Source organism: Hyla sarda, chromosome 4 (genome assembly GCF_029499605.1).
Source record: "Hyla sarda isolate aHylSar1 chromosome 4, aHylSar1.hap1, whole genome shotgun sequence".
Lineage (NCBI taxonomy): Eukaryota > Metazoa > Chordata > Amphibia > Anura > Hylidae > Hyla > Hyla sarda.
Window position 1 is genome coordinate 268,733,485 of NC_079192.1, and position 22,389 is coordinate 268,755,873.

General features: G+C 39.0%; 1 protein-coding gene across 3 annotated transcripts in view; it reads left to right on the forward strand.

Annotated features, from left to right (window-relative positions):
- The window catches only part of PTPRB (protein tyrosine phosphatase receptor type B), a 143,044-nt gene extending 128,971 nt beyond the window's left edge, over positions 1–14,073 (forward strand). For all 3 annotated transcript variants that reach the window (XM_056574127.1, XM_056574128.1, XM_056574129.1), the window contains 5 exons: positions 734–856; positions 2,274–2,437; positions 3,889–4,024; positions 12,365–12,485; positions 12,568–14,073. In XM_056574127.1, coding sequence (XP_056430102.1) covers positions 734–856; positions 2,274–2,437; positions 3,889–4,024; positions 12,365–12,485; positions 12,568–12,590 — 567 coding nt within the window. In that variant the 3' untranslated portion in view covers positions 12,591–14,073. The remainder of the gene's footprint in view (positions 1–733; positions 857–2,273; positions 2,438–3,888; positions 4,025–12,364; positions 12,486–12,567) is intronic.
- The last annotated feature ends 8,316 nt before the right edge of the window (positions 14,074–22,389 follow it).

Sequence of the window (22,389 nt, forward strand, 5' to 3'; positions counted from 1 at the left end):
AGAGCATGTATGGATCCCTAGTATCAAGCAGTATAGGCTCCATGCTCTGCCACAAGTTGGACTTAATACATATTCTTAACTACAAACAATGCTTCTAGGAGCAATTACTTCCATAACCAGGGCTGGTGGAAGGATTTTTGCCACCTTAGACCAAACTTCCATATTCCCACTCATTGCCCCCAGCCATGTCCCCTCACGTTGCCCCTAGCTATGCCCCCTCACGTTGCCCCTAGCTATGTTTGCTCACATTGCCCTAATACTAAAGTCTCAATGAAAAAAACACCACTCACCTCTCCATCATTGCCCCGAAGCTCCAGAGGCATCTCTCCCTTGAGCAACTTGGAGGCTTGGCTCCTCTTTGCTGGGTAATCTGTCTAGAGCTTTGAAGGTTTCATAGGCTATAAAGGAACAAAGAGAAACAATTCAAACAGTAATGCAGCATTGTGATAGTTTGCTAAAGCCCTCTTTATATTCAGCCGATATGTTTTTGTTTGCTCCATAATTTCTCTTTTGCCATGTTTTTGTGATGAGTTTACTTTTGCATCTAGGTATGAACTCCATTTATCTTATATACATTACTTTGCAATTACCATCGATATAGATTTACAATGTAAGTTAACTGTGAATTTCATTAGTATAGGTCTTCTAAATTCTAGTTATAAAACACTTTTACAGCCATGGACTAGGCCTCAGCAGATGTCTCCTCATATCTAATTATATTTTCTCCTTACAGGTAAAATGTGATCATTACTGGCCTTTTGATCAAGACTCATTGTATTATGGGGACCTCATAGTTCAGATGCTGTCAGAGTCTGTGCTTCCCGAATGGACAATAAGAGAGTTCAAAATCTGCAGCGTAAGATCTTTTCCCTCATATTGAGATTAAACAGTGTGAAGGTTTCCGCTTCTGCACGGCTTCATTTATCAAGTATATGAAATCAATGACACAGTAAACAATACGAAATTCTTATTTTACTTATTGTTTTTCAGTCATTCATCACCCTGAATTGTGCCCTTTGCGGTAACCCGGGTGAACTTTATGTTTACTAAAAGGCCAAAAGTACTTACTTTGTAAAACTTGTAAACCTTAACATGATAAAATAGAATGATTGATGGTGTGACGGTCAGATTTGCATTGTGGCATTTAGGCTTGACAACACAATTTTGGTTAGAGAAAAATAATAGCTTGGTATGAAAATGTGCAACTTAATGCTTAATAACTGCATCCAGCCTATAGAGACTTAGGTTACTGTCAGGTGGATCCATATTTACTTTCTAAGCAAAAATAAGAATTAAGGTAAAAGATAGGAAAACATTTTATTTCGGATTGTTTCCTTCCTTTCTGCTAGAATCTTTAAACCATGCATTCCATTACCAGGGGAGGCAATAGAATGCAAATGAGTGTACGTTGATTTTATTGCCCCAGTGCTTTGTATCTGCAGCTCTCTAATAAAGATGAACGGAGGGGGCATGATGCCCCCCACTCTGTGCACAAGGAGAGCCAGTGGGACGTGCAGGAGTCCAAGTAGTCGGACCCCCTGAAATCAGACACTTAACCCCTATTCATTGGATCAGGGACACATTTTCCTAAACCGGAGTATCCCTTTAATATAGAATAAATCCTTCTATACCACCTTACAATTATACCATAAAAGTTCATACTCTTATTGGGTTAGTAAAACATGTTATTACTATAAACTTTATCCCAGAGAGAGTGCAAAACCTAAAATATAACCTTTATTGATATCATTAAAAAATCCCCAAACAAGTGAAACCATATGCCAATAAACATTTTGCCTGTATCTGTACAAATTGTTTATGGGTATATAGGGTTCAATTGTTTGGTGATTTTTTTTCTATGATATTATTAAAGGCTATATTTTAGGTTCTGCATTCTTTCTGCAATAGGGGTGGAATTATATTGGTCAATTCTGGGATTTGCATTACTGTAGACCTATAGAGGTCTCCATTACATCTGTAAAATGTGAAGATTTTATTATCCTTGGAAGATTTTCATGCATTGATCGTTCAGCCCATATTGTTCTTCAGTTTACCATTATAAAAAGCAGACTATTAACTTTCATTAGTTCATTTCTTTATACAGACACAAAACTTATATACTATGGAAAGTGACAAGAATATCTATCTAGCTTCTATCGATCTATCATCTATCTATCTAATGAGTGAGGATAATTCTAATGATTCTATTTCAAATGGCATATCAATTACAATACAAAACAATATCTAACAAGATTGCTTACTTTTCTCTATAGGAAGATCAACTAGATGCTGCCCGATTGGTCCGACATTTCCACTACACCGTGTGGCCTGATCATGGAGTCCCAGAGACCACACAATCCCTTATCCAGTTTGTACGAACTGTCAGGGATTATATTAACAGGACACCAGGAGCGGGCCCTACTGTGGTCCATTGCAGGTACTGTTATATTACCATTAGTTACTTTTATATTATATCTGCATGTTGTATTATACAGTCCACATATCTTTATTATTGCTCAAATTTTATTTCAAAATGTAAAAATTCAATTGCATGAATGTTTGATAAGGCAGGGGTCCTACCTCGGAAACCCCCACCTGTCAGGACAAGACGGTCCCGCGACCCCCTTAAAGTGACCGCAGAGATGTGATGAATTGCTGGCTGTGCCCATCCATGGCTTTCTTCTATTCCTTCTTATGTGGACTGCTTCTGTGCCTTCTATAGATTATAATTGAGATGCATATTTAAAGGGGTACTCCCGTGGAAAACAATTTTTTTTAAATCAACTGATGCCAGAAAGTTAAACAGATTTGTAAATCACTTCTATTAAGAAGTCTTAATCCTTCCATTACCTTTTAGGGGCTGTATACTAAAGAGAAATCCAAAAGAGAAACTCATTTCCTCTGATGTCATGACCACAGTGCTCTCTGCTGACCTCTACTGACCTCTGACCCCTAAAAAGTACTGGAAAGATTAAGATTTTTACAAATCTGTTTAACTTTCTGGCACCAGTTGATTTAAAAAAAATAAGTTTTCCACGGGATTACCCCTTTAAAGCCAACAGTTCTCTGCCTCTGCATCTCTTTACGGCTTGCTTCAACAGCTTAAAGGGGTACTCCGGTGAAAACATTTTTTCTTTTAAATCAACTGGTGGCAGAAAGTTAAACATATTTGTAAGTTACTTCTATTAAAAAATCTTAATCCTTCCAGTACTTAGTAGCTGCTGAATGCTGCAGAGGAAATTCCTTTCTTTTTGGAACACTGATGACATCACGAGCACAGTGCTCTCTGCTGACATCTCAGTCCATTTTAGCAACCATGCATAGCAGATGTATGCTAAGGGCAGCATGGTGGCTCAGTGGTTAGCAGTGCAGGGGACTTGGGTTCAAATCCCACTAAGGGCAACAATAAATAAAGCGTTATTATCATTATAATAACATCAGCAGAGAGAACTGTGCTTGTGATGTCATCAGAGAGAATTCCAAAAAGAAAAGAATTTCCTCTGTAGTATTCAGGAGCTAATAAGTACAGGAAGGATTAAGATTTTTTAATAGAAGTAATTTACAAATATGTTTAACTTTCTGCCACCAGTTGATTTAAAAGAAAAAAGGTTTTCACCGGAGTACCCCTTTAACCAGGCAATGTTTTACTCACAATAGGTGAGGGCCCAGAGTTGGATCTAATAGATGTCCCTTCCTTCTTTATTACCTGGACTATTAATGAGGAAAGTGAATGAATACAACCCATTATAAACATATTCTAGCCTGTGGTTTCTTGCTCCTGTTCTTAACATTCTTTTGATAAGATAGACTCTAGATATATTATATAAACTACTATAACTACTATCCCAAATACTGATTTACTCAGATCTGCATTTTATGTGTTTTCAGTGCTGGAGTTGGCAGAACAGGGACATTCATTGCTCTGGATAGAATCCTGCAACAAGTGGACACAAAAGACTCAGTGGATATCTATGGAGCTGTGTATGATCTCCGACTTCACCGTGTGCACATGGTTCAAACTGAGGTGAGAAAGCTGCTCTAACAAACAGCAATACATGATTAATAAACCTTCATTGTAGATTGCATCTGACACTACATATTGGCCCTGATTTGCTATTGCAAATGCTCCAGATATAATACTTGACTCGCCCTATATTTCTATATCTAAATTTTAGATACTTTTTAACCACTTCTTAACCAGGTCCAAGCAAGGTGCAGGGCCTTGTTAAAGGAGATGTTGCCAAGTAAAAGGGCCATGGCATAAATGAGCCAAAAAAATGCTCCCTTAACTTTTGGTGCATGATTTTGGTTTGAAGTAAGCCAGCTAAAAGTTGTTCTACACTAAAAGTCCCTATACACCATAGACTCAAGTCAATCGAACCCACTACCAGCAGATTTAACATTTAGTTCTGAATGATGTGCGCACACTGGGGTGGTCAGCCACATGATGTCACGCCCCCTCCCATAGACTGTCATTGAGGGGGCGTGGCCTGACATCATGAGGGGGAAGCCGGAGCACTGGCCAGTGCAGTACCCCTTTTAGTGTACAGCAGCCTCCCAACTTTTCACCGACATATGATGTTGGTAGAAAGAAGGGTTGGACATGTTGTATTTTCACCACGGGCCCAATTATTTTGGGAAAGATAGCAAGCTTACCATTCCCCATAGACAGCACATGGACATTCGGCCATGCCAAATGTTCATATGTATAATATGTATATGTATAGGGAGGTCAGGAGAGATTTATCCTGGCAGTTAATGAAAATGTAGGGCAGTCCTTAAACCAGACATATTCAACTTTGATAAATCTTTAGAAATTGAAGACCGTCTGACTAAGTTTTTGCTGTCTACGAATTAGACAGTTGTAGTAAATCTGGACCAACATGTTATTACTGTCAATGCTGTAAGAAAGCTATTATTTAAGGGCTAAGCTGTGCAACTGTCTTTACCTACTCACATCCTTGGAATGACACTACCATCATTTACCAGAAGTTTTGACTGGTGGAGCAGTAGGGTTCTGCTGGCTGCTCTGCCCCATCAGTTCTGATCCCCTCTCTTTGGAAAGCCAAGTGTGCAGAGTACATAGACTTTCTCATAGACTTTCTATGGACCTGTACGCTACTTACTTTAATTTCTGAGGAAATTAACATCATTTTATATATAAAGGCCAAAAGTTTCACATGGGTTAATATTAGAATTCCTAGCTTCCTACCTCTGTAGACTCTTGTTCATAAGATCAGCATGTATAGAGTAATATAAAAAAAGAAGAAGAATTCCTAGTACAGTATAAGTAGAATGGTCGGTTTGCTAAAAGCTTCCTCCTAATACAGTATCAGTATTGTCAATAAAACCTAGGTAACAGGTAATGTTAGCTCAGCGAGAGGGGGTGGCTGTATAACATGCAGAATATAAATGATCTGCTACTGTTCTTTCACAGTGCTGGGTGCCCAGGTTTATTTGCTGCAGATGGTTAAACATTTACAATAAGGGAATTAGATGTAAAACTGAAATGTTCTCTGCAGAGGATATTAAAGAATAATTAATTCTTAACTGGTGCTGGGGCTTGTAGAAGTCCAGGCCTCAGCACTATATTTCCCTTTTAGTATGCAAGTCTAGACTCCTAATTCACAATAGTTTGGCTAAGGTGATTATGTTACAGATTTATCGAATGAAGTTAACATATCAAACCAATTCATCTCTAGTTAGACATGTACCTTAAAGGGGTTGTCCAGTTTCGGATGTTTCCACAAATGGCATTTAATTAGCAGCTCTGTTGTTTAGCTCTTAAAAAAAAAAAAAAAAAAAAAAAAGAAATCTGCCTAGGCCACCGGCATTAAAAATAAAAGCCTCGATTTACCTCCCGACGCTCCCCCTTTGTCCCTAGGGTCCTGCTCCTGGCCTCCTATGCAATCCTATTCCTGTGCCGGGGGGTGATGCGTCAGACTGCAGCTCAGCTGATCACTGGCCGCAACGTGACTGGCTGAGCAGGTGTGTAATGTATTTGGCCCTGGCAACTGGAAGAAGCCAATTACTGGTTGAGGCGGGACATCGCTGTGGCCATCAATTGGCTGCAGTCTGACGCGCCGACCTCCGGCACCAGGAAGAGGATCACATTAGAGGCTGGAAGCAGGGAGTGGTGGGAGGTTGTTTTTTTCATCCATTCTGACAGCCTGGAAAGTATTTTGATCCGGATTTTGCTCAGTATTTTTTACCAAAACCAGTAGAGGAGCCGACATAGAGAAAAACTATAATGGAGCCATTTTCCTGTGTCCGTTCCACTTCTAGTTTTTTTAGTAATACTGACCAATACACTACGTGTAAACAGCCTTAGAAGGATTTGGAGTACACTGATTTTAACTTTTTCAAATAAAACATAAAGATTCAAACATTAGAAATTGCATTCTCTTCATTCCAAATGAATTAACTTCTGTTGAAATGGGAACACATTACTATGATTTTACTGCAAATATTAATGTTTTTCTACGATGTATAATAAATTACAATATTCATCTTTGGCAGAAATAGCCTATGATGCTCAGAAAACAGGACAGAACTGATCACCCATTTGCATTCTGTTCACCAGTATATGTTGTAAGAGCGAGTCCCATGTGTCCCAATATATTTTAGGAACTGAACAACAATGAAACATCTGCCCCCAGGTTGTTTCTATCTCTTCAGCTAACATCACATTGCACGTACTGTGCAGAGAGGCTCCTGAAGAGATGCTGGTAATTTCTATACACTATATGAGAACAATACTTCACACCTCATGTAGGTGCAAATTACAGGCAGTGTATATGAAAGCAAATGATAGGTCCCTATACAGCATACCAAGAACAGCAATCTGTATGTGCTGGTAATTCAGCTTCTTCATGGCTGCTTTGGGTTTGTCTTATAATATATCAATCTGAATGCTTTCTTTTCCATATTCAATTTATTGTTCTTCTAATGTAAAAGCCGTAAATTGTAAAACAATAGACGGTTCCTGAGCGCACAGCAATGCAGCCAATGTAGTTTATGATTGGAACAATTACCAGCAATTATAACTGGAGACCTTTCTTTTGGAAGATCTCCCAGCAATTCTGTGAATCTTTCCTTCTCTTATTTACGACTAAAGAACTGTATTAACAATATCTATAACATTTCATATACACTATTTTTACCCTCTACTATCCAATTTACGGGGTCAAATTTAGGCAAAGTGTGACCCTGGGAAGAATTTAAAGTAGAGACCCAAATGCCATAATATTGTACCAATAGAACAGTCACATTTGTTGTTCCAGTGGCGTTTATAAGGTCTTAAAAGATCAGGACACAAACCTCCAGCCATATGTCTTCTTTCTCCAGAAACACAATAAAAAAAAGATATAAAATCAAATATACATGTAAAATTATCATATAATATTGCTAGAATAGTATTAAATATTATATGATTAATATTGCATATTAACTTTATACTGGTATTAGCTTAAAGTGTACTACACATGGACCAATACTATCAATAAGAACAATATTAAAGGTCTTCAGCTCCCTGCTATGTCTTAGGTTTCAATTGTGGATACAGAAGGCCTCTGTGGGAGGGTCACTGTCAAATTTTCCCCTCTTTAACACTGGCCTTGCTCATTAAGACCAAAATGTTGTCCTGGCAAATGCGTATAAGGTCCAGCATCTACATGTGGCTCTCATATGCATAAGGCTATGTTCAAATGGTGGAATTTCTGAGTGGAATTCTGCAAGAATATTCCGCTCATGAATTCTAAGTCCCTTTGATTTCAATGACTGTGCGCACAGTGGAATATTTGCGGTAGATTAATAATCTAGATTAATAATCTATAAAGATGGCACATTTCCGAGAGGTCTTAGTGCTGCCGAGCAAATGCGCGTTTCTTTCGTGTGCACGTTGAGCACATTTTCGGCCGTATGAACATGGCCTAATAGGAGTCTCAAGGAACAGGGAAATGTATGTGATGCAGCTGCATTGTTACTTACATAGAAGCAGAAGAACTACTCTAAGGCTATGTTCACATGCTGGAATGCTGGAATGTCCGCATGGAGAATCTTCGTGCGGACATTCCGGACAGTGTGAGCGCCAGCATAATCATAGACGGCTATGCATTCCGTGCAGTCTCCGCACAAAAAATGAATATGTTCATTCTTTTTGCGAACACGGAAAATAGAATTTCTCTGCCGGAAACAACTGGCACAGAAATATCGCCGTGTGCACAGTGCAGCAGAATCCCTTTGAATTCAATGGGACTCTACAGCAGCAGAATATATATATATATATATATATATATATATATAAAGGGGGTGAGTATCTTCCTCAAGGAGAGGCACTACTTCTGGTGTAAAAACGGAGATTCAAGTAGGCCATTTAGCACTCCGCGGGCTTCTGGGTACAAAAACATGCAAATTAGCTCACCACACCACCTACACAGGCAGTGCGTCCTGCAAAACCGCTCAGGCTCCATTAAGAAGTCTCAGAACTGATTGGGATTTATGCCAAGCCAGAACTCTCTCTCCAGAAGGAAAGAGGACCCATCTGCAGACCGATGTTTCGGGGTGCTTGCCCCTTGTCATTACAGAGCAGTGATCTGACGAGGGGCAAGCACCCTGAAACAGCTGTCTGCAGATGGGTCCTCTTTCCTTCTGGGGAGAGAGCTCTGGCTTGGCATAAATCCCAATCAGTTCTGAGACTTCTTAATGGAGCCTGAGCTGTTTTGCAGGACGCACTGCCTGTGAAGGTGGTGTGGTGTACATATATATATATATATATATATATATATATATATAATGTCTGTGTTTGGCCTTTTTATATTTTTCCAAGCTGAGTTCCAGATAGACAGATAGATAGATACTGCTATAAACTATAGTAGATCTTAAATGATCTGTGTTTGGAACATTTTACTTTAAACCAAACATACAGCAATAAATATTTCATTTATTTTTATATAATTCTACAATGCAGCTTCTCCAAAGCTAGTTCACTTTTTCATGCATTTCTGAGATCTCTGACTTAAAATATTTGGTGTCTGTTGCCTACCGGAGATAACACCAGATGATAGAAACCTATACAGTAGCTATTTATTTACCATGATGAATGCCACCATTTCATTAAACAATAAGCAGACGTTCCATCTATCAGGCTCTTCCTCCACATGAAGTAATAATTAATCAGACTTCAGCTTTATCTCCAGGGATGCTGCGACGTCTGTACACTGCTAATGTAGAAATGGACAGCAGAGTAAAGCTGCCTATACAGACTTAACACTGTTCTAAAAAATAATATTCACATACAGATAACCACAAGTGTTTTGTATTTGTTTTCTGTGTTAAATCAACCCTCACTTTTGTCCATTTAATTGCATAGAATTTTTAAATACACATTGGGGGAGATTTATAAAAGGATTTAGACTGTTTTTTCTTGTCTAAATTTGTCACACAGAAAGTCGCAGTCTAAATATGTGCGACTTTTCTGCGACTTTTGCTGTAGAGGATTTTTAGAACATGATGCACGCAAGTCTATTTTAGACTGAAATGCATTGAAAAATGCATTGGTGCTGAATTTATCAAAAGCGACTTTTCAGCGACAAGTCGCATAGGCTGAAAGTACGCCGAAATGTCAGACCATGTTGGAGCAGGTTTAAATATAGTCTAAAGCATAGATCATGCAGTCTGTGCACAGAATTTATCAAGAGCCGTGCTCCTTTTGATAAATTAGGCGCAAAATAGACCAGACTAACCCTCTGTAGTTTGGTCTATATTGATGCGGGACATAGACAACTTTGATAAATATCCCCCATTGAGTTGTAATGTAGGTATTTATGATGCACATGTGACCACTACTATGATATACATATATGCATTGACCTGTCCTTTGCTACAGTCAATTCCAAATGTTTGAAGAACTCATACTAGGAGTGCTCCACCTGGAGTTTTCATGGTGTAAAATGCCAGTCAGACATGACAGAGGGTTGAATGGTGGAAGTCCTTGAACTGGTATTTGGATTAATATCACAAAGGAAATCTGTCATCAGTGTCACCTGCACTAACACGTTGGAACAGACAGGTAGTGCCGGTGACACTGATGACAACGGTACTTACCTTGTCCTGTTCCATGCTGTGGCTCACCGACAATCCTCTTTGGTATCTTTATATCCGGGCACAACTTGGAGCATAAGCGGAGCTTAGTGATGTCACCGCTGCTGTTCTCGGCTGGGTCCCGCTGCTAGCAAACAGCAGCGGTGGCATCACTAAGCTCCGCCTATGCTCCAAGTTGGGCCCGGAGATAAAGATACCGGAGAGGATTGCCGGAGAACCACAGCATGGAACGGGACAAGGTGAGTACCGTTGTCATCAGTGTCACCTGCACTACCTGCCCATACCGACAGGTTAGTGCAGGTGACACTGATGACAGATTTCCTTTAAACAACAGGTCCAGTAACCTAATCCCAGTGAAGCTGTGTGTGCATGTAATTACCTCCTTATTAAAACCAATGGAAGTTATGGAAATATATGGTTTACAGCATTTATTTCCTAAAAAAACAAGGTCTGGATAAAAGATGTTTTGGAGGTCCCACAAGTATTCTAGGTATAATCCCTAACAGCAGTGTCTCAAATGTACTTATTTAAATATATTTCTGATTTCTAGGTTATATGAATAATCTTTTTCAGAAACTCTAGCTAACATTTTTGTAATACATGTATTTTCTTGGGCTGTAGTTCATGACCTCATTGGCCATTTTTTTGTATGTTTCTTAAAGGCTTTAGATTCATTTGGAAATAAATAACATAAAAAATAACATTTATTCAAAATATTTACTATCTTTCAAGGTTTCTATCTTTCAAGGTTTCTCTCGCCCCCTGTCCACTGTCTGAGTTGGTGTGTAACACATGATTTTTTCTTGCTACTATCTCTAAAACTGAGAGAGCTGAAAGTCTGTCAGATTTTTCTTATTTTACCCTGTGTAGCAGCAAAATGGTAGAAACATTTTAATAAAGACTACCTAGCACAAATGTGTCCATAAACTCTCAAACTCATAAGAGACTTTTTTTTCCACATGTCTTGGAATTTAGTTGGAATGATTAAGAACTAACGCTGAAATATATATATATATACACAGAATGGTGTGCTGCATTTCTCCTAATATATACATATATATATATATATATATATATATATATATTCAAATGTCTTTAGAACAGTGTGGCTTAAAGGGGTACTACCATGCTGACAACTTATCCCCTATCTAAAGGACAGGGGATAAGTTGCCTGATCATGCAGGGTCCCGCCGCTGGGGACCCCCGCGATCTCGCACGCAGCACCCTGCTCTCATCAGGCCCCGGAGCGTACATCGCTCCGGGTCTGATGACTGCCGATCACGGGGCCGGAGTATTGTGACGTCACGGCTCCGCCCCCATGTAACATCACGCTCCGCCCCTCAGTGTGAGTCTATGGCAGGGGGCGAGACAGCTGTCTCACCCCCTGCCATGGACTCGCATTGAGGGGCGGAGGGGGATGTCACACGGGGGCGGAGCTGTGACGTCACGATCACCGGCCCCGCCATCCGACCCGGAGCGGATGTTGGCTCCGGGGCCTGATGAGAGCAGGGTGCTGCGTGCGGGATCGCGGGGGTCCCCAGCGGCGGGACCCCGCACAATCAGGCAACTTATCCTCTATCCTTTAGATAGGGGATAAGTTGCAAGCACGGTAGTACCCCTTTAAGTTGCTTGAATTATAAAACAATATTACTATTATTGTGTTGCTAAATATGATATGATTTTGTTGCTGAATATGTTACCAAGAACATAATAAAATGTTCAACAATGTGTTAAACATTTTTATATCTCTTATTATGTAAATAGAAAATGGAATAATTTTTTTTTTTTTTAGAATTCCCTCTTACTCATATTTATGGACATTTATCAACGGGTTTAGTCAGGTTTTCTTTACTATAATTGCCACAAAATTGTCGCAACTGCGACTACGTGATTTTTTGTGCGACATTTTGACTGGAAAGCGAGAAAAGCAAGTTTTCCAAAAATTAACTACGTAGTAATAATTTTAAAATGGACTACGGGTAGTCAGGTTTTTATTAACTGCGACAGTCGCAACTGCGCAAAAAAAAAGTCGCAACAGAGTTAAAAATTGACTAAATTTACTCCAGCTCAAACATGGAGCAGAAAAAGCTACTACCAAAGTAAAAAGGAAAAATTGCTTACGTGAAAGAAAATTATCAACAGGCTGAAACCAGTTGATAAATAAGTCATACATAAGCAAAAAAAAAGTAAGGAAAAAATTACAAAAAAAAAGAATACATAAGCAAACAGTGATAAATGTCCCTCATTGTTTTTCTTTTTGCAGTGTCAATATGTGTACTTACATCAATGCGTTAGAGATGTCCTCAGAGCAAGAAAACTGCGAAACGAGCAAGATAATCCTGTGTTTCCAATTTATGAGAATGTGAATCCAGAATACCATAGAGGTGAGGACATTAGAAATCGAGGGAAATGCTTTTTAACTTCAGTTTTCATAGTCTGACTTAACAAATCTACTCTCTTTTGCAGAAAATGTATATGCCAGGCAATAAATCCCCTAATTCCATCTGCTTCAATCAAGACAACGCTACATTTGGCACCAGATATTTGCCCACATCTATCAGAAGTGGAGTAAACTTTGCCAATTTCTAAGTTAAATTTACGACTGCATTTGATAAATCTGTCACAACATACATTCCTGCCATTCACCCTGGCAGAAAGTACAGCACATTCTATGCCAGCATTTGTGTGGAGTAGAGATGCAATAGTTTTAATTGCAACTTTTTTACTTAATTCACTCCATTTTCCCAAACGGATTTGCCTTGGTGCCAGTAGATCTGAATTCTGGTGCAATTGTTTACAATCATGTCAAATATTTTGGGGGAAAATGTGACAGAAAAAGTATGAATACGTTGATAAATATGGGCCACAGAGCATGTCTTCAGTATTTCTCCTGCATCTTGTATTTTATATGTAATATATCTGTACATCCAATTATATCTCGTCATAATATATGTAAATACAAACTTGTTTATAGACAGTTTACTTAGTATTAGTATTTTTCATAACATTGAAGACTCTGGATGAACTATAGCAATTCCCCGATAGCTGACTGTTTACATTGTGTCGATGCAGCCAGCACATTTGCATTAGTGCATTGACATCTTAATGACATATTATCCAGTCAGATCTGTGCCAGAGAACTCTTCATCATCTGTCAAACTGCATGTGGCTAAGAACATTTATTTCCATGTAAAATAAAGAAACAGGAACAATCTGTCAGAGAAATTTAAAGGGCTTAACTCATGAACCATGATGAGTGGGCCTGTCTCCTGTGTACAAAATGTTAATGCGTTCTATATAAAACCAAGATTGATCAGTTCACAATTGTGGCTTTTGTCACTACTTCTCTATTTTCTATTCCAAGCAATAAACCCCCATAGTAGGTTATTACAATAAATTGCATAGCCTTGGTTGGATGAGATGTGTTTCTGCACCTAGAAATCGACCAAGCTGTAGACCCCTAGTCCAGTCATGAAGAAAGTTGGATGAGATGTTGGAGACCTCCAAGTTCTTGCATTGGTACATTGAATGGATCATCTATCTACACCTGCTTCATATGGCATGGTGACACCTACATTGCAAGAAAAGATAGCACCAAACATACATGAACCTGGCCATGTACAGAGTCTCTAGTTACTATATATGATAATGGTGCTTATAATACAGCTACATGGAATAATTGACTGAGAATACATAAAAAATGTCAACTGTTGGATGTATCAAACTGTATTAACCTTGGAGTTTTGAAGCCCTGAAACCCAGCAATGTATATTTGCCCCCATGACAAGCACTTGTGTAAATGACGCTTGCCTTAATTGAAGCGAATCATACAATTGCGATATAAGCTATAAAGAATGGTGAGAGATGTATTTTGTAATGTTGGCACTTAACCAGTGGTGTTTGAGTAGTAGAAGCCTAGCTATGTGTTTAAAGGGGTACTCCGGTGAAAACCTTTTTTCTTTTAAATCAACTGGTGCCAGAAAGTTAAACATATTTGTAAATTACTTCTATTAAAAAATCTTAATCCTTCTAGTACTTAGCTGCTGAATGCTATAGAGGAAATTCCTTTCTTTTTGGAACACTGATGACATCACAAGCACAGTGCTATCTGCTGACATCTCTGTCCATTTTAGCAACCGTGCATAGCAGATGTATGCTAAGGTCAGCATGGTGGCTTAGTGGTTAGCACTGTTGCCTTGCAGTGCTGGGGCCTTGGGTTCAAATCCCACTAAGGACAACAATAAATAAAGAGTTATTATTATAATAACGTCAGCAGAGAGTACTGTGCTTGTGATGTCATCAGAGATTCTTTTCCAAAAAGAAAAGAATTTCCTCTGTAGTATTCAGTAGCTAATAAGTACAGGAAGGATTAAGATTTTTTAATAGAAGTAATGTAAAAATCTGTTTAACTTTCCGGAGCCAGTTGATTTAAAAGAAAAAAGGTTTTCACCGGAGTACCCCTTTAACCACTGCCACTGTGATTTTCGCATGGGTGTATAAAGCTATGATATGGAAGAGTGTCGTGTTTCTAAGCGGCAACACATATTAAAGGCATGTTTTTAATATATAATATGCAGATGTAATGTACATTGTAAGCATGCTGGGATAATGTTATGTTACTGAATAGAAAATATAAACCTTAGCACTTGAATGTTTCGGAATAGCTCTTTAGTTACGGCATTCTTGGAAACTGAAGGCACTTGTTAGCTATTTTATCATAAGCTTTGTGACTGCTAAACAAATAAATACTAAAGATATGTTGCATCAATGTATAGCCTGAAAGAAAGATAAGCAACGCATAATCTTAGCAATAATATTGTGACCTGATATTCATTTATCCTGGAACATAAAATGACATGCAGACACTGCATCTGGGTCACATTTACAAGCAGTATCTGCAAAGGTTTGTTATCCGCGATGCAGGTTACCATGGAAATTCGAATGTTCGTCGCCAAACGGTCAGAATATTATTCATTAGGAAGTGAGCTTTCTGGCTCAATGCATCTTAAAGCTGACTTCCACAATGGCTGGGGGGTCTATAGAAAGGGTTTATCTGTATACTACTCGATTCTATGGTGTATATGTAATGTACATATATTTGGTCACATATTTTTCTAAGGTAAAGAGGCTGAATGAAAAAGACAAAGACCATTAACTTCTGAAATACTCTCATTTATCTATACAAGTGAGTACATTTGTACTCACTACACAACTCACTGAAGTTCTTAAGTAGGCGTATAGGAAGCCTGATGATAAGCTAATGAGAATATACTGTATAGCATCTCACCTCCTCATGTATCCCTCTTGGTGCTATTGACTGATCTAAAGGTATCATAAATCGTAATAAGCACATATAAAGGAAAGCCCAGCACTGCTTTGGTGCAAGTTAAAATAAGGATTTTTAAGGTCGACCATACAATACTGGTCACACAAGTTGTATACAGCTGATTGGTTTTGGGCATGATTGGCCTGTAGCCAATTTATAGCCAGCCCATACAGGCTGGCTATAAGTTGGCTATAGGCCAATCATGCCCAAAACCAATCAGCTGTATACAACTTGTGTGACCAGTATTGTATGGTCGACCTTAAAAATCCTTATTTTAACTTGCACCAACACCAGTGTTGTATAATCTACCCTAAAACCTTGTTAATACTTGCACCAGACTTTCTTCTTTGTTGCTTCTTTGTTTTGATCCCAGATGCCATCTTTATTCCTTGGTGCACGACGCAGCTGCTGGTCGTGGAGAGTTGAAGACTCTGCTCAGTTAAAGTAATTCCCAGGGTAGTCAATAGTGTTGCTCGCGAATATTCGCAATTAGAATTTTATTCGCGAATATCGCATATTCGCGAATTTGCGAATATTCTCGAATATAACGCTATATATTCGTAATTACGAATATTCGTTTTTTTTTTTTTTACAGTACACATCACAGTGATCATCCCTCTCTGCTTCCAGCTTATGTGGTGTAAGAAGGCTCTAATACTACTATGTGAGACTGGCGTGCGAATTTTCGCATATGTGAAACTTTGCATATGCTAATTTTCGCATATGCGAATATTCGCTTATGCAATTTTTGTACATGCAAATTTTCGCATATGTAAATTTTCGCACACGTGAATATTCGCATATGCGAAAAAAAAACGTGAGTATTACGAATATGGCAATATGACGAATATTCGTCCATATATTTGCGAATTCGAATATGGCCTATGCCGCTCAACACTAGTAGTCAATGTGGATACACTACTAACTTCTTTTCTGCCCCTTGTTCAGTAAGTTAGGGTCTCTGTCTAGTGAATCTTATTAAAAATGTAATATTTCTTATGAATAGTGATCCTCCCAGTAAAACCACTGCAGTGTTTATGGATATTACTGTATTAATGTGGCTCACAGGCAAATGTAATTCCTAGTAATTGAGGTCACGTTAGTTGTTTGTCACATACATTAAAAACTACAGAGGCAAGGCAATATAGCTTCAGTCCACATCAACATTTACATAATATTTGGAAGAATGGCATTCATATACTGCGGTTAGTTTCACATAGCCAGAATACAAACCCATTTCCCAGGTCATACTGTGGAGCAACATCCAGGTCTCCCATGGTCCTGCTGAACCAAACTCATAGAATCACAGGGTTCTATAATGGTCTACGCTTGGTTAAATAGATCCAGGTGCTGCAGCTGCAATATGAATACTAAACTATGGGATATTATGGCTGCACAAAACTGTCCTTAGTCAGTAAAGAACAAAAGTGCTCAATCTTTTATTCTACTCAGTGATTTTAAAATGTAGCCTGTACTACAAAACTGTAGCATACATTTGCTTTTAAATTATGTTTAATCGTATTTATTTAATATTACCTGTATTTTTATTATGTATTACGATATCCATGTATTGCCAGTGCTGGACAGACATCCTTCTTCACTGCCAAGCACCAGAGCACAATGTCTTACATTGTTTGGGAGGGAAGAAGTATTTTTGCATGTCTTATATTTTGTAATAAAAAAGAATTGTTCATTAAGTGGAAGCATCATTTGAGTCTAAATATTTAATAATACCTGTTAAATATAGGAATTGCATCATCACTGGTTACTGGTCTTAAATTTACTAAATTTTTGTGCAATAGTTTTTTTTTTTATCTTTATTCAATGGACTTTTTTCTTAGTCTTAATGATATACTATCAAAGTTGTCATTTCAGGAAGGGATGTTAACTTGGCTGTTTCCTCATCAGTAATAACAAGTACATTAATATCTTGCTAAGTTTTCTATAGCCATGTATTACAGCAGCAACAAATAAAATCCCCCCTTTTAAGATTAAAATCAATAATGACAATGATTTTATTAGCTAGAATATTAAAATATATTTTTCCTATACCCTGACCTGCTACTCGCTAAAATTAAAATTAGTTTATGGCCTTACATAATACAAGTCTAAAACTACTTTAAAGGGGTACTCCCCTGAATTATTTTTTTTTAAATCAACTGGTGCCTGAAAGTTTTACAGATTTGTAGATTACTTCTATTTCAAAATCTTAACCCTTCCCGTACTTATCAGCTGTTGTATCTTCCAGAAGAAGTGGTTTTCTTTTAGAATTTCCTTTCTGTCTGACCACAGTGTTCTCTGCTGACACCTCTGTCCGTTTTAGGAACTGTCCAGAGCAGGATAGGTTTCCTATGGGGATTTGTTCCTAATCTGGACAGTTCCTAAAATGGACCAAGGTGTCAGCAGAGGGCACTGTGGTCCGACAGAAAGAAAATTCAAAAAGAAAATAACTTCCTCTGGAACATACAGCAGCTGATAAGTACTGGAAGGGTTAACATTTTTAAATAGACGTAATTTACAAATCTGTTTAACTTTCTGGCACCAGTTGATTCATTAAATTTTTTTTTCCAGTGGAGTACCCCTTTAAATCTATTACTGTATAGTAACCACATAAACATTTACACTAAATGTGCAATTGGCAAGCTCTAGGTGAAGGTCAGAAATATACATATGATATTTGTATATTGAGTAGAGGGTATTGCCAAGACACATTGATAAAATAAAGGAGCATTGTGATTGGTTCCTATGGGCCAGTATCCCTTTCCATTAGTTTTGCCCTAGCAACTTTCTGTTTCCGGTATGGGAGACTTATTCTAGAATCTTGTGTTTTTCTCGGATTCAAATGTAGCAATAGCCTTATTTTACAAGGAGTGAAACAATGTGAAAAATCTTCGTAAAGATGTCATGTCATTTGTAAGCTTTTTCAGTGGTTGTGTTTACTCTTGGATTACTGGTTTGTACATAACATGGGAGTTCAATACTGTGTTATTGGCCTTTTTTTTGCTATTTCAGTTACAATGTAATAAGAAGTGTAATATGTTTTTTATTACCCCTGTTATAAAGCCTGTTCTGTCTGTCAGCATTTCACATTCAGTGCAAATAAAAACAAAAACTTCACCCTACTTGTCTGTATATTTCTTGTGATAACAGCAGTGTTATTCCTGCCTATAGGTTATAAATTATTCCCAAGGAGCTGTTCAAGTCTGAATGGGAAAATGAGGCATAGATCAGAATGGGTCATCACTACTGTATGTTCTTTTCATAATTCATCCAAAAACTGATCAAAAAAGGATGCATAAGAATTGTCCAGCACAGTGACCCCCCCCCCCCCCCCCCCAGACCTACGATGGCCCTGACATACGATCATTTCAACATACGATGCTTTTGTATGTCTGGGCCATCATATAAACGGCTATCCGCAGCGCAGACTGCTTCAGCTGCCACCGGTTAGCCGTTTACAGTGCCCCCTGTGGTCCGCTGATGATCACTTACCTGTCCTCGGGGCTTCGGCGCGTCCTCTTCAGGATCCCTGCATCGTCGGCGCTCTTCATCGTCGTCATCACGTCACTGCACACGCCGTCCCGTCATCCAATAGGAGCGGCGTGCGTAATGACGTGATGGCGGCGACGGAGAGTGAGGATGCCGGGGAAGCAGAGGCCTTGCCGGAGTGTCGGGGACACCCTGGGGACGCGGCAACAGCGATGGAGGGTGACATCCAGGGCAGTGGTGATGAGCGGTGACGGGGACACGTGGCGGGGACACGTGAGTACAACCTCCAATACCAGTGGTCTTCAACCTGCGGACCTCCAGATGTTGCAAAACTCCAACTCCCAGCATGCCCGGACAGCCGTTGGCTGTCCGGGCATGCTGGGTGTTGTAGTTTTGCAACATCTGGAGGTCCGCAGGTTGTAGACCACTGTCCTATACTTTACATTGCACGGATCCCTCAACATACGATGGTTTGAACAAACGATGGTCCATTTGGAACGGATTACCATCGTATGTTGAGGGACCACTGTATTAGTAAAACAGTACCTCTCCTGTCCTCAGGTTGTGTGTGGTATTACAACTTACTAACATGCAGTTCAGATGAACAAAGCTGCAATACCACACACAAACTGAGAAAAAGTGTGGCATTGTTTTTCCAATCCTGGATATTCCTTTTAAATCAATCAACAGTTTGTTTATCTGGGATTGCAACACAAAATTATGTCCATAAAAACGATACAGCCAGACATTATCTCTAAGTTTTTTAAGAAATGACTTACATACACTATCTTTTTGTTTTTTATTATTTTGGTGTCTGTTGGGGGGGGGGGGGTTTAAACATATTTTCTCATTCAAAATTCAGCATGTTACAAATGTAACTCTATAAAAAATATTTTTAAAAAACAAAGTATTAAAACTTTAAATCCATGGTTAAATGTGGAAGCCCTATTAATTCAGAATGCCCTAATGGAGGAATTAAAGTGGGGGTTTCTAAACTAGCAATAAACATTTTAGTTTGATGGTTTTATAGAACAGTTGGGAGCACAGAGTACAGTGGCCACCAATTGTAAAAGTTCTTCCCCTTAAAAAGATGAGAGAGGCCTGTAATTGTCATCATAGGTATACCTCAAGTATGAGAGACATAATGAGAAAAACAATACATCCATAAAATCACATTGTCTGATTTTTAAAGAATTTATTTGCAAATTATAGTGGAAAATAAGTATTTGGTCACATACAAACAAGCAAGATTTCTGGCTCTCTCAGACCTGTAACTTCTTCTTTAAGAGTCTCCTCTGTCCTCCACTCATTACCTGTATTAATGGCTCCTGTTTGGACTTGTTATCAGTATAAAAGTCCTGTCCACAACCTCAAACAGTCACACTCCAAACTCCACTATGGCCAAGACCAAAGAGCTGTCGAAGAACACCAGAAACACAATTGTAGACCTGCACCAGACTGGGAAGACTGAATCTGCAATAGGCAAGCAGCTTGGTCGGAAGAAATCAACTGTGGGAGCAATTATTAGAAAATGGAAGCAATACAAGACCACTGATAATCTCCCTTGATCTGGGGCTCCACGCAATATCTCACCCCGTGGTTTCAAAATGATCACAAGAACACTGAACAAAAATCACAGAACCACACAAGGGGACCTAGTGAATGACCTGCAGAGAGCTGGGACCAAAGTAACAAAGGCTACCATCAGTAACACACTACGCCGCCAGGGACTCAAATCATGCAGTGCCAGACGTGTCCCCCTGCTTAAGCCAATACATGACTGGGCCGATCTGAAGTTTGCTAGAGAGCATTTGGATGATCCAGAAGAGTATTGGGAGAATATCAAATGGTCAGATGAAACCAAAGTAGAACTTTTTGATAAAAACTCAACTTGTCCTGTTTGGAGGAGAAAGAATTCTGAGTTAAATCCAAAGAACGCCATACAGAACCTACTGTGAAGCATGGGGGTGTAAACATCATTCTATGGGGCTGTTTTTCTGCTAGGGGACCAGGAAGACTGATCTGTGTAAAGGAAAGAATGGGGCCATGTATCAAGAGATTTTGAGTGAAAAACTCCTTCCATCAGCAAGGGCATTGAAGATGAAACATCACTGGGTCTTTCAACATGACAATGACCCCAAACTCACCGCCTGGGCAACAAAGGAGTGGCTTCATAAGAAGCATTTCAAGGTCCTGGAGTGGCCTAGCCAGTCTCCAGATCTCAAGTCCATAGAAAACCTTTGGAGGGAGTTGAAAGTCTGTGTTGCCCAGCACCAGCCCCAAAATATAACTGCTGTAGAGGAGATCTGCATGGAGGAATGGGCCAAAATACCAGCAACAGTGTCTGAAAACCTTGTGAAGACTTACAGAAAATGTTTGACCTCTGTCATTGCCAACAAAGGGTATATAACAAAGTATTGAGATTAACTTTTGTTATTGACCAAATACTTATTTTCCACCATAATTTGCAAATAAATTCTTTAAAAATCAGACAATGGGATTTTATGGATATTTTTTTTTCTCATTATGTCTCTCATAGTTGAGGTATACCTATGATGAAAATTACAGGCCTCTCATCTTTTTAGGTGGGAGAAATTGCACAATTGGTGGCTGACTAAATACTTTTTTGCCCCACTGTATGCAGTATAACAGCAAGAAGCACAGGACCATTTTGTAGGATGCTAATTTATAATTTTTTATGATTTGTGTGATCTAACATAAAAGATTTGCTACGATTATCTAGTTCAACCAGCTCACCCGTTGTAACTCACACATTCCAGAATATACCACTACAATCCACAACGAGACATGGTCCAGCATCATAGAAAGAAATAAAATGTTGATCTTTATTTTTAACTTATAAAACAATTGGCCAACAGGAAAGGTAAAACAACCAATGTGTTTTGGGTTGAGTATCAGCCATTACCCATTGCCATGAGAACTGGCTTACACACAGCCCAAAACACGTTGGCTGTTTGCTGGAGTGTTTTATCAGTTGGAAATAAAGATCTACATTTGTTTCTTCTTGATGTAAGGAATTTACCTACCTGCGGTCCAGCTGTGTCCCTGGTCCCTGGTGCATTATTGCTAAATATAGTATTGCTGTGCTAATGACTTTCTAGTTGTGACCCAGATTACCCCTTCTGTCTTTGAACTTTGTCATACGCTCTTGGACTAGACCCTTGGACTTGACCTCTGCATATTGAGTTGGACTTTGATGTGACATCCTGGTTCTTACCCTGCCTTGCTTACTTTGCGATGTCCATGTTATCCCTCTGCCTTAGCAACTAGTCAGGAAAGGGACCATTGCCCAGTTGTGGGCCACTATCTAGGGTGGATCCTCCAATAGGCAAAAACAGGGCTGCACACCCTTACCCCTGTCCTGGCACAATTTTACATAAAATCATGTCTCGGGCCCTTCCCATAAAAACTTTATGTGTGTCAGTATTTTCTAAGCTTTTGTATTCTTATAG